Genomic DNA, 13,475 nt, shown 5'->3' with positions numbered 1-13,475 from the left:
CCAGGACGCAAATGGAAATAAGCAGCAGTGACTGTAAAGAGCCACAAGATGGCAGACATGTATCAAAGCATCCTGCAGTTTGTACATCAGCTGCCTTGAATACAACTCATCTATACCATGAAACCAAGGACTAACATTGTCTCTGATTAAAGAAAGCTTTATGCTGTCTGATTTAAAAGTTGACACAATGCAACAGCCAACTCAAACTGAGTAATGATATGCTTAAATAAAAGAGATGGCAGATTTAATTTTGATAACAGAAGAATAATATCAGAGGGGCCGTGTGTATTTATAAACTGATGAACAAACTGACACACAGTAAAAAAAAAATTAACACGAGGCTGTGGTCGGTGCTGATCCATAGTGTCACACACACACCTTACACTAAAGGAGTGCGTTCAGGCTTGCCCTCTACATAACACAGGGTTATGTAACCGGCTGTAACACGCCCAGGAGTGGGTTTTTAGTCGAGGGGCGGTAAGACAGGAAAACGTACAAGTAATCTGATTAGAGACTTGAGTTTTGAAGGGGATTGAAATATTTTTGCAGCTACACCCTGCCAAAGTGATAACAATGGGTTTCCAAGGAAACTAGCAGTCTGAGATTATACTATACCGACTGTGTGTGTCTGTTGAGAGAGTGTGTGTGTGTGTGTGTGTGTGTGAGAGGGGGAGAGACAGAAATGATGCAGCATTTGTTGCACGCCACATAACACAAATGTGTCACTTTCTTTTCACCTGGTCGGCCATTGTATTTATTCTGAATGCACACAAATAGGCACGTCCACGTAATTACATCCCACTGTACATGAACTCACCATGGGTGCACAGTCACTTGCTCTGGCGATCTCTGCAGCTTTTTCCAGTATCTGCAAAAAACGTAAGTGAGCACCGTATGAGTGAACGCACACACTGATAGAGCGCATCAGGCAGGCCGAGCACGTCCTGATCCTCTCATGCTAACAGCCACCACTTCATCATAATCACTACGTACCATTATGAAGAGCACTAAGGCGCTGCCGTGACAAATTCAACTGCAGTCTATTCTTTAAAAAGAGGCCACAGAGGTCTCTTTCGATTGTGTGAGTCCAGACATAGTCTGAGTGTGGCACAATCATAGCAGCCTTGACATGTTTGAGTGTATGACGGCAGAAATGAATCATATTTAAGCTTGTCAGTACATCCAAATCAAGCGGCAACCTCCGGGGCTGAAAAATGGAGCAGAGGTGCCAAACTGCAGTTCCTCAAATGGCCACTTGAGGCTGGCTCCAGAAGCCAGTCAATCCCTTTAGACCCCCATGTTAAAATACCCAACTTTACAGCAGAAATAAACATGTTTACAGCCTGGTACAAAAAACACTTTGGTCTTTCTGGCTAATTTCAACATATATGACAACTTTACGCGGGGGTGCATTTTTATATAGCTCCCCTATTAAATGTGATTAAGGCTTACAATTAAAGCTAGCACCCATAGCTACTTTGGGTGACAAGTAAGTGCTGTCCGTTGATAAGTTGCAACCACGGTGACAACATTGGTTGGGTAATGTAACCATGGCGTGACCTCAGATTCATAGAGTACAAGTAGGATTCCAGTGTTGTTTTCAGTTCATGAAAGTTGACTGTAACATTTAGGTCAACTACAAAAGTCTTGTTCAGCATTTGATTGTACTAAAAGACCCTTTAAGGTGCCCAATGTTCCGTTTTTTGGGGTAAGTAAAATTCACTTTTAATGGTTTAAGCCTGTTTTTAACTCGCAAAAATTAGCATTAGCATATGTCAGCTAACCATAGACTTGTAAATGCACCATGCTAACTGAGCTAGCACATAGCGTTAGGGTTAGTGCCACCATCTTGTCCAAGTATGGTCACCTCTCGCTCCGAAAATCCAAGATGGTGAGGGCAAAATGCTAAACGCGTGTCCACGCACCAATGGTTGACGTCAAAGTGGCTATGACCATTATTGTCTACAGTCTGTGATCCAAACGCTGGCAAAAATGTACGTTTCTATGGTACAACTGACAGCTGTCTGACCTTGTCAAAGGGAGGGAAGATGATCGGGTGTGACGAGTAGTCTGGGAAGTGGATGTGCAGCGCTGTAGCGTTCTCAGTGTAGGGGTTGGTCTGAATGGTTCCTATGGGGTTCAGCATCTCTTCAAGTTCATCTGGATGAGAGAGACACACAGAGACTTCTATGAAATGACACACATTTACTGAATGATGGCAACTGTTCATGTAACCCAGGTTCAATTATAGTAGTAGATATAATAGATTACCAGGAAAGGAAGACCAGCAGTGCAGGATGATGTCTCCGGTCTTCAGCTGGCCTTTGTAGTCAAACACCATGGTGTTGACCCAAGCTATAGGGTAGTGCTGGACCACACAGAGAGAAAAAACGTGAAATTGATCACTAGTCAATGATGTAATGAAGATGGTGCACATGTGTGGACACTGAGGAAGCTTTTATTACTTTTTAGGCCTTTATCTGATCCACTGCAAACTGCTGACAGCGTACGTATGAGCCTGTTTCTTACCACTTTCCCTGCTTTGCGGATGGTCTGGTACTTGTTTATGTGAGCATTTTTGGTGGACTTCTGCTTCTTGACCTTATCCATGACGGCGTAGATGGCAAAGCAGAGGCGGGTCATGCGCGGCAGGTCGCAGACGGAGATGTCAAACTCCAGCGTGCTGTCCTTCCACGTGTGGTCTGAGCGTCCGCAACTTTCGCTGCTCACCGCTGGCTTGCACAGGAGCTCCGTGCCGTGGAAGAGTCCGGCCCTCACCTGGACCTGGGTGGGCGGGAGGGGAGCAGTGAGTGTATAGCATCATTTTACATCTTGCATTAAACTTAATATTCATTTACAAGCTAGCCTGCTTTAACCTTTTGTCCAATCCAACTCACTTTGGGTCTCAGCCTCATGAAAAGAGTCACAACATGCGATAAAACCCTCTCATGACCCAGGTGACATTAGTTTCAGGTGTGTGTAACTTCTGTCAATGTGAAACTGTGAAACTGACATTGCACATCTGTCCTGGCAGGCTTTGTGTGTGCAGTGACATATTAACAGGAATACAAATGACAAGAGTTTACCTTGGCAGTCTCCTCTGCGTTCACCTTGCTGCCATTCACCAGGACTATCTTAAACGGGATAGACACGTCCCACACACACGTCTGTACTTGCTGCAGAGGGAAGGTGAGAAGAGAAAGACTTGCTATGAGTGTGCAGTATTAGCATAATGTACTGCAAAAATATGTACTCCTACACAGCACTTCTTCACACCCATCGATTCCCTGCACACGCACATTAAAAACAATGTGGGAGGTCAGGCAGGTCATTCTGATGTCAAGCCAAGTGGATTTGCGAGGGTCAGCAGTCAGCAGGAAAAACAGCATCACATGACACCTAGAGTCTATGAACATGACTAACTAGCACACTTCCTGCTGTTTGCTGCCTCTGCCGTTGTGTGTGGATACGTGTGTTGATGTGTTTCAATGTTTGTGTGAGCGTGACGGTGTGTGTAATTTGCCTCTCGTCAGATAAGAGACTACATTTGTGTTTGCCCCTACTATTACAGGCAGAACTCCACGTACTGTCTCCTCACACAAACACCCCGTCCTTATGTTCTCTTCTCTTGCTTTTTCAGACCAACAGTCAAGTCAAGTTTCTTACAGTACAGCAGCATCCAATAACAAGTTCCTTTCCTGAAAATAAATCTCACTTCCTGTCACAGAGAGCCACATTTACATGGTAGGTTTATTACAGTCTGACCAGAATCTCTGTCGGCTTCTGTGTCCTCCAATCTGCCTCCATTGCATTGCACTGCTTCACACTTTATTTGTACAGCACTTAAAGCAAAGTGCTTAACTAAATAACAGATAAATCCATCATTAGACATACACAGTTAAGTCCAGACAGCCAAAACTTCCAAATAATTGACAAATCAAAAGACAAGATACTTTAAAATGAGCGATTTTAAATCAAGAACAGCATCTGTGGCTCTGGTCTCCTTAAGCAATCCATTCTGTGTAGCAGGAATCCAAACAGCAGAGGCTCTTTCATCTTTGTGTCTAAACATAGATCTTGGAACAAAACCATCCGAGAAGCTCAGAAACAGAAGGGAAAGCTGGAGAGCAAGGCCCAGATGGCTTTAAAAAGTTATCTGTAAAATTTCTAATCTATTCTAAGATCACTAGGAAGTCTACATCTACAGGGATACCAGAAGTGGTTAAGCACGATCTTGCTTTTTAATTCCAGTTGATACTTTGGCACGTGAGCTGTAAACAGAAGATAATCACCAGAGAAGGCAGGGTGGTGTTACAGCACTCAGAGTTAGGAGGTGATGGAGGCTTCAATAATAGATTTTTAGTGTGATGTGGAAAGAAAAATGTGTATTTCAAACATTTCTGTGTTGATGAGAACAAAACTGAGCAAGAGGGGTTACACAAAAGGCCGCAACCACTGGGGCTGAAAGGTGGTGACAAAGTTGGTTAGGTAACATAACCATGACGTAAACTCAGATTCACAGGGTGTAGGCGTCGCTGTAGCTGTCTCTATTTTAGTGCGTGGTTCAGGTCATCACAGTAAATTGTAACAAAAAGACTCTCTAAGGAGTCTGATGTAAGTTTTCCGGTAAGTACGTGTTGTTTTGGGGAGTCGGTGGCTTAGTGGATAGAGCAGGCGCCCCATGTACAAGGTTGTTGCCGCAGGGGCCGGGGTTCAACTCCAGCCTGTGGCCATTTCCTGCATGTCACTCCCCCTCTCTCCCCCCTTTCATACTTGTCTGTCCTGTCGATTAACGGCTAAAAGGTGGTTTTAAGCCTGTTTTTTTTGCTAGAAAAATTAGCATTAGCATTATCACAGGTTACCATAGGCTGTAAATACACACTGCTAACCAAGCTAGCAGCTAGCATCAGGATTAGCTCCACCCTTTCGTCCAAATATGGTCACTTCTGGCTCCAAAAATCCAAGATGGCGACATCCAAAATGCAAAACCCAAGGCTTCAGAACAGATATCCACAAAACAATGGGTGACGTCATGGTAGCTGCATGCATTATTTTATAGAATCTAAGGTTACAGAAAGCGAAAGCCGAGTTAGTCCTTCGAAAGAAAATATTTGGCAACAATTTTGATGATGATTAATGGTTAGGTCAAGCACATCAGAAAATGGGGGCACCCTGTACCCTGACTGTCACATAAAGGTGAAAAATAATAAATAAATTAAATTTTTAAAAAATGTTAGTTGTCGGGGGTAGTATTGAATATCTCTGAGTTTCGTCCGACAAAACAAGACAATTAAGGGCATGAAGTTGGATTCTTCTGTGATTTTTGGACGTTTTAAAGACTAACGGACTGATTAATAAAATAAAAATAGTTATTAGTGTCAGCCCTAACTCCTCATCTGTCCATAATTTTCATTTATCCAGAGCTCTGAGGGGCAGTGGCTCCAAACTGGTGGGTCACAAGTCACTTTTGTATAGACCACAAGTGATTTGCGAATGTGTCAAGTTTGTAAAAAACACACTTTATTATGAAGTAGAGTGAATTTCCGGCACAGAGCTTTTATTTTAAAGTGTAATTTCCTGTTGTAAATGTGTGTAAATTACAGACAGCTACTTGACAGAGACAGCAAACTAGCTCAACAACATGGCCAAACACAAGTATGACCGTGACTGTATTAAACTATATATATTTATCTTTTTTTTTTTTCTCAGTAGTCCTACAATTATCATAAACCATGATACACAATGATTGTGACACTTTGTAATTCCTTGAGTCATACTGTCCAGTCAGTATAAATGTACTCATCAAGAAAATGTGGAAGTGAAGTGAAACTGGCAGCTGTTTTTACTGTAAACTAACAACAGCGTTCAATCATCGGGTGTGAGCACTAAGTTAGGAAACAACTGTTTTACTAAAGTTATGATTATATGTGATATATTAAGTTTCATAATGATTCACATCTGTGATATTTACAGACTCCCCAAACCACACACACCAGCAGGCCTCAGCAGTCAGCGTGGCATCAGGCAATTAAAACCCCCAGGAGACTCGCTAACGAAGGCCAATTAAATTCAACCTGACATTTAAAATGTGGATGCACACATCGAGGAGTGATGTCACTGTGCACCTGGCAGCAGCAGCCAGAAGCCAGCGATGTTGTCTGACAACGTGGCGAACGCTGGCAGGGCAGTGAGTGCAGGCTTGCTCCGACGCACTCAGGAACACTGCATCATAAAAAGACAGGCGACAGCTGCCAAGTACATGTTTACTTGGTAAACCTCCACACCTGCCTCGCTCAGCGCAGGTGAATCAATCATCTGTGGGGCTTTTACTATTTTGGTGAAACAAGGACATTACTCAGTAAGTGCTGGCGGATATTAAGTGATTGTTATCTAGAGTGCATGACAATATTTGCATGTGTGAATCACAGCCTCAGTTTTAGTCCTAATGAAGTCAGAAAATCACCAATCAAATTCAACTTACATACAGCACCTTAAAAAAATCAAGCAGAAATGACATCATTCGTCTGACTTCACTTTACCCCATAAAGAATTCTGTTTCTCTGAAATCATCCGCAGATGTTGAATAGACCGAAAAAAATCACCACACCACAGAAGTGAGAAGTACAGTCATTCATACATAACCGGACTAACCGTGGGAACCCTTCTCTTGGGAGGTAGTGGTAAAGGTGGGTTGGAGGACTTGCGGGAAACCACAGCTCCGATGGTCGAGATCTCCTTGTCAAACAAGCTCTTGACGGTGCTGGTGTGGACCAGGGTGAGGTGCGGAGGCTCCTTGGATTGCATGCACGTGCGGATGTACTGCAAACAACACCGGACAGGACATATTTTTAAGTATGTGCAAATTTAAGTTAAAACAAAAAAACCTAGATCTGTTTTAAGGTTGTGCTGTGTGTTAAAGTTGAACTTTCATGTTGTTTACTACAGTGTGAGGCACAAACATTCACAGTCAAGTGTGCAGAGGCATTGCTGTATTAGAAATAAAGGTTGTTTCACAGAAAGAATCAGCTGAAGTACTTCTAGGGCAGAGAAGTTAACAAGCCATAACAAGTGTAATTTATGCACAGCTTGTCAGCAGACTTCAAATTAACATGCAAGGGTGCACACAGACAAGAACCCATCCCTTTTCAAACACTTTGGTCTTGTAGTTGATTCAAATCTTATGGTAAAAACACACAAACAAAAAAGACATGTAACCAAATTAAGCTAGCTGAATGTCAGATACAAACACACTTTGGCTGCAAAACACAGCCTCAATGCTACGATTGTCCTACACAACATTTGTTTAGCTTGACTCATAACCCTATTTAGCCTATTAAATCAACAGACAAATACACTGTCAAGGTGTTTTCATGACAACTTGTCTGATAATAAAGGCGTCCTGGACTTCACAGAGGTATGCTAGGTACTTCCCAAACAGACGGCCCTGTCCGACAGGGAAGTGAAGATAAGGTAATATTTAATCTATGCTCTCTTTAACGCCAGACTCCATGGACAAAAACAGTAATTTTACTGCTTCAAACCCTAGAGCTTGCTGGTCTACTGCTGCCTCGATCAGTTAGTTTATTTGTCTTATTGTGTGACTTTGGTGCTTTAAAGCGTTAGTTTGGATTCACCGAAGTCACATGACAACACAAACTAACTTCTGATCAAGGCAGTGGTAGACCAGCAGCTCCTGTGCTCAGTGGAGTAAAATTACTGTTTTTGTCAATGGAGTCTGGCTTGGAAGAGAGCATAGATACCTTTTACTTTCTGTTCAGTTCCCATTCAGAAAAGGGCTGTCTGTTTGGAAAGTACTGAGCATACAAATTGACAAATGAGACTTGAGACTATAAACAAGTTAAGACTTTTTAAGACCTTTTTAATACCACTTTAAATGAGATTTAAGACTAAACTTGTGATGGAAATACACACCAAAAGCGAAAACATGACATATGGTTCAGTTTGCTTCGTAAATATTTCCGGGCACTGGCTTTAATCGCCATGAGTAATAGTTGTTATTCTTTTAATCTTTTTCTCCTTTCACTTGCATTTTCCCATTTTTCATAGCCTGCAAGGTCCTAGTTTAATGACACATACTCATTACGTGATCTAAGTGCATAAAGGGGGCAAAAATAGGGGCATTGCGCACGTACAGGTGTTGTGTCGAAGTCAAATAGTGTTTCCCACAGCACCAAAACCAAAAATTGTATCAGTGATGTGAATTTTTTTTGTTTTAAGACCCATTCAATCAGAATTTAAGACATTTTGAGACTTTATAAGGACCTGCAGCCACCCTATAAACATGTTATGTGAAGGTTTGTATACATATGTTTTGATATAGCTTTGCTGTTGTTCAAAAATGTTCCCCTTTTAATTCAATTCATCAAGAATTGTCTCCATTTTTGGATTCTTTGTTCAAAAAACAAACTTTTCTTCACAAATTCATGGTAACACGGGTGAGTAATTGATATACATATAGCAGGGGGTGAAGTATTCCTGTAAGAAATGCACCAACTCTCAAATATATCATTCTGCTGCCAATCATTTATTCTCTCCTAATCAGAATCTCAGCATTTGTCCCTATGGCTGTTGCCATTAAACGTCTTCCTTTTGTTTGTATGCTAATGTTAACCTGTCTATGCAACTTGATTTACATATCTCTGTTTACAACACTCTTTCCAGCATGCTAATGTATGCTTTACCTCCTCTGACCCATTCATCACCAGTGCTTCCTGCAGAAAATTGTAATCTTGCTGCTTTTTGTGCTCGGTGCCTTCTTTGTGCGATATCCTCCTCTCAACAGTAAATAACAGCTCTTTCTATCACAACTGAAACTGGACAGATAACTTATATGTTTAATATGCTGCATACAAAAGTGAATGACTTTACGAAGTTTTGTTGCTCCATGTACAGCGAGTTAATGAAAAAGTTATGTGCCAGCATTTGGCATGAGTGGGCTGAGGAATTCTTTAAGTGCCTGATGCAGACGTAAAGTTTGGTTGCCTGAGTCTTTTCTAAACAGTTGAGAACAAGTTACACAACTGTTAACACACAGTCCATCATCTGCAGTGCTCCAAAAATATTATTGAGCCATCAGCCTGTTCATTTCAATTTATATCTAAACTTTTGTTCTTCCAGTCAGAGCTGACGGCGCCTCTTCCTGGAATCATAAAACAGGCTTTGTGCTGCAATCGTCACACTAATATAACAATACATGACTTCCTCAGAACTACAGCAGCTGTGATAACCAGGCTGTGGATATTTAGAATAAAACAATAAAAAAAAACCTCATTGCTTTTTATGAGGACCATGTCTGCTGTTTCTTGACATGATATTGACACAACAAGTGACACGTACAAATCAGGATTTGTGTCACGGACAGACAACTGACTGTGTAGCCACTCACCTTGTACTGAATCAGGGGCTGGTCCCCGCAGAGAAACTCCAGACAGTGACTGACCCTCAGGATGTACTGACCCCGCCATGCCTCCTCCTCAGGCCCATGGGTGGTCAGCCACTTCTTTAAAGCCAGCTCCATCAGCTCAGAGGGGGTGCAGGATGATGGCACCTTCAGACTGGCTGAGTCCTGCAAGACAAGGGAGGGAGTGAACAGAGACAAAGAGAATGACTGCTAGTGCTCGAGGCTCAAACTGTAACCCTTGTGAAATAACATTTGTGTGTGCTTTTGGTCAAATCTGGTCTGCAGGATGTCAAAAAAAGACCTGCTGGAGGCCTTGGATCATGTAAGATAGTAAAACATGATCTCCATTGCTTTTTACATACAGCCATGCACAGCTGTTTATAGATATGATAAGATAAGTACAGAAAAAGAAAGGAGGTAGATTGGTGCATATGAGCAGACAGGGTTGAACATACAGTCCCGTACAGACAGATCACTCACACTCTGTGCAAAGAGACGGTCACTGAGTTCATACACAAGTGTTCCCTTGGACATGTGTGTGCGTTCGTGGCTGAATGAACTCACGCTGCAGCTAAATTCATGAACATGCATGTGATGTGAGCCCTCCACACATTGCCACAGCGGCTCTAATATGCCACACAGAGGCTCCCTGCTCATCCTAATTATAGCTCAGTGCTGACCTGATACCTGATGATGGAATTATAATTTCCTGGAGGTTCAATAAAAATGTCACCCTTTAATAATTAACAACAAAAAATGGCTTAGTGACTTTTTGGACATTATTTAGAGGCTGAAGTTTGATAAGATTTGGATGCTAACGCAGTGAGGGATTAAGAGAAGTAGACTGGAGTTAAATATTGAATTACATTATCTTAATTACATCACTAAAAGCAGGGCTCACACTGAACCTTGCTCATATTCACCTTAGAACAATAAACCACACCAGCGCACTTCCTGTCTATAATGTGGCTTATTGTGTCTGACCGCCCAAATAAGACTTCCTGCCAGTGTCCACCTGAGCGCAGTGGCACAGATGGCCCGTCTTTGTGTATGTGATGTTGATCAAAGCTGATGTACACAAGACTGAAGGGACACGACCATCTGTTTCATAATTAGATAACATTATTTCTACAACAGAAGCGAAGGGAAAGACAAAGACAGATGGCAGGAGACAGTCAGAGAGTTCAGAGACGTAGAGAAAGAAGTGAGGTTCGTTTTAATCAGCGCTCGGGTCCCCTGAGCTGCCATGCTAATGTGTGCGTGTGTCCGGGAGGATGGCATAATTTCGCTGATGGTTTTGACCCACTTAGTGTTGTCACATGACTCACTAGTTGGGCTCCAGTCACACGACTGTTGTGGAGCTGCCAACTGTGAGCAGGGAAAGGGGCTGAGCTCCAGTGCATGTGCCTGCGCTGGTGGAGTCACATGGCTACTTCTGCTACTCAAACAAGGTGGTTTTGTGTGCTGTAGTGGTGCAGCAAGTCACACTGTTATTCTGAGTTCATTATGTATGCTGAGTTGTTGTACAGGCAGCATGTTATGGGTTCGGCTAATGGGCTCATCAGTGGATTTTTGTTTTTGGTCTCCTCTAGTTCCATTAGGAAAAATGATGACTAAAATGAATAAAGACAAACACATAAATTAGCCATCATTCTCAGTAACTGCCAGCTTTCTACCAAGAAGTATCCCTCCTGAGTGCCACTTACCGTACGATAAAACTTAACATCATTAAACATAAAAGGGACCCATTATGTCTAATTAATTCATTTTAAAGAGTGTATTGTGTTTGTACAATGTTCTGTTAGGCAAGCAGATATAACCTTAAATAACCCTGAGCCTTTAGAGAAGGTCTAAGGTCTATATTTATATCTTATATTCATGTACCATTAAATTAAAATGTTTCGGACTCAATGATCTTCCTATCATCACTGCAATCCATGTAAAAATCAAGAATTGAAAAGAGAGAAACACTCCTGTGTCTCCTCCTAAAAGCACAGGAAGAGCCTTCGGCAAGTTTCTAGGTCAAGCAATCGTCCTGCATGTCTGAAACAGGCAGGATTAGGGTTGGGTACTGTTCACAGTTGAACTGATATTGATATCAGGACCTGTAAATCATCACCAGTTGCCAACAGTGCTTTTATTCTGTAAAATAAACTAACCCTAACCTTCTCCGTAACAATAATGTAATTTTTGAACAAGCTGTGGGGGTGACGCAGTCGACTAAAAAGCAAGTCTGCTCCTCTGCTCTTTTATAAGCACATAAAGCTAATCTTCTGTCTCTGTCTGCCTGTGTGTGTGTGTGTGTGTGTGTGTGTGTGTGTGTGTGTCTGCTTATCTAGCAGTGATATACTGAGCTGCTACTAAAATAATGTCGAAAAGAAAAAAAAAAAAGACCAGACGCTGAACCTATCGCGGCACATTGGCACTGCAGTAATAATTTTAGCTTGCTGAGAAGTCAGTAGAGCAACCACAGAGCTCAGTGGCTGCTTCCCAGCTTCAGGGCTCTTCCTATAGTCTGAAGATGAACCCAGTGACTCTGCGGAGCATCGTTGCTGACCTCCAGGCTCTGGGGTGCTTCACGGGACTCCCGCCTCTTGTCTAAACCCGGTGTCCAGACCCACATACACTTTTAGGTACTAGAATTTGGCGCTGATGGTGTTAACGTTAATTGATACTCTGTAGTACCAACATAATAGACCAGTGCATTTTTAGATGGCGATGCCAGTACACTACATTCTCTTACATACTACATACTCTTCTCTTTTAAAGTTCATTTTATAATGATTATTTATGTTTTTATTTTGTATTGTGATTTTAATGCATTTTCTTGTTCTGTAAAGCACTTTGAATTACTTTGTGTACGAATTGTGCTCTACAAATAAACTTGCCTTGCCTTGCCTTAAATGGTACCCATTCTGGGGTCAATTGCATTGTATGTCTCTCCAAGACTGGGTGTATGTGTTGAGGAAATAATGATGATTTCAATCAGCTATAAAGTCTCAGTAGATCTGATAACCTGAAAGGCTGTTACAACTAAAAAGAGAGGCAAGTTTGCAGCTAGATTATTATCATCAGACTGAAGCCCTTTTTAAATAGGAATTGTGCAAATTTGCAGGAAAGCCCAATCAGTCTTCTTTCAGCATTGGCAGTATAAAAACAAAATCGGAGAGTGCAGCAAAATGTTGCCTGCCTACTTTTGTTTATACAGAATGCGCCTTTTTCGGGGCAATGGGGGGCGTGAGCAAGTAACAAAGTGTATAGCTCAGCACGTGACGTAAACAGTGACGTGGGAGGGAAGCCGCGGCTGGTCAGTCCTTCAGCGATTCTCTCATAAGTCGGTCCGTCCTTCACCGTTCCCGTCATCTGATGGTTAATGGCCTCTTCATTTGCGAGGACAAGGAGGGCGCGCAATTCCTTGTCTCCCCAGTTGCTCATCTTTACAGTGTCTGTCAGGTTTGCGCTTCTCTCTTGCTACTAGCTGCTCATTCCTATATCAGCTGTTTCCTGTTTATCCACCGCCAGTGGGTCGCACGTGAGGCGTCATCAACAGCTCCTCCCACAAGTCTTCAACAGCCCCTCCCTTGGCGGACGGGCACCTCGTTCTTTTTAAACCAAAAAGATTCCGCCAATGTGACTACCCTACGAGGCGGAAAATTGGGCACCTCAGATCAACTCGCCAATCCGGCTCTGTGTGTCTAAACGCTTGCAGCTTGCCGGCCAAATGGCCCAACATTCGCAGAAAATCTGGCAGTGTAAAAGGAGCTTGAGCTTCAATAAAATGTTCCATGAAAATTTGTTTTGGAGGATTTTCTAATGTAGGATATTTGTGCGAACTTCACTTTGAATGGAATCAAGGAGAAATTAATGATACAATTTAAGGGGAAGAAATGGCTTAACGTACTCGCTACTGGTTTCACTGAAAACAAATATGGAGTTTGTGTTTGAATAGTCATCAATGGTAACTTTGTAACCTTTACCAGCTGGTGAATTAATTATGGTACAAAATGTAATAAAAAAAACTATGTGGACACAATACACTGGGCTGTAATGCTGG

At 42.2% G+C, this 13,475-nt stretch overlaps 1 protein-coding gene across 1 annotated transcript in view; it reads right to left on the bottom strand.

The window, feature by feature from the left end:
* pik3cb (phosphatidylinositol-4,5-bisphosphate 3-kinase, catalytic subunit beta) overlaps positions 1-13,475 on the bottom strand; it is a 72,124-nt gene that overhangs the window by 14,849 nt on the left and 43,800 nt on the right. Inside the window, exons 6-12 of the mRNA XM_050056743.1 lie at positions 9,407-9,586; positions 6,652-6,819; positions 3,087-3,176; positions 2,530-2,784; positions 2,272-2,368; positions 2,030-2,160; positions 818-868 (exon numbers count right to left, since the gene is read on the bottom strand). Coding sequence (XP_049912700.1) covers positions 818-868; positions 2,030-2,160; positions 2,272-2,368; positions 2,530-2,784; positions 3,087-3,176; positions 6,652-6,819; positions 9,407-9,586 — 972 coding nt within the window. The remainder of the gene's footprint in view (positions 1-817; positions 869-2,029; positions 2,161-2,271; positions 2,369-2,529; positions 2,785-3,086; positions 3,177-6,651; positions 6,820-9,406; positions 9,587-13,475) is intronic.

The sequence above is a fragment of the Epinephelus moara genome, chromosome 2 (genome assembly GCF_006386435.1).
Source record: "Epinephelus moara isolate mb chromosome 2, YSFRI_EMoa_1.0, whole genome shotgun sequence".
Taxonomy (NCBI): Eukaryota; Metazoa; Chordata; class Actinopteri; order Perciformes; family Serranidae; genus Epinephelus; species Epinephelus moara.
This window is presented reverse-complemented; position numbering and strand designations above follow the sequence as displayed.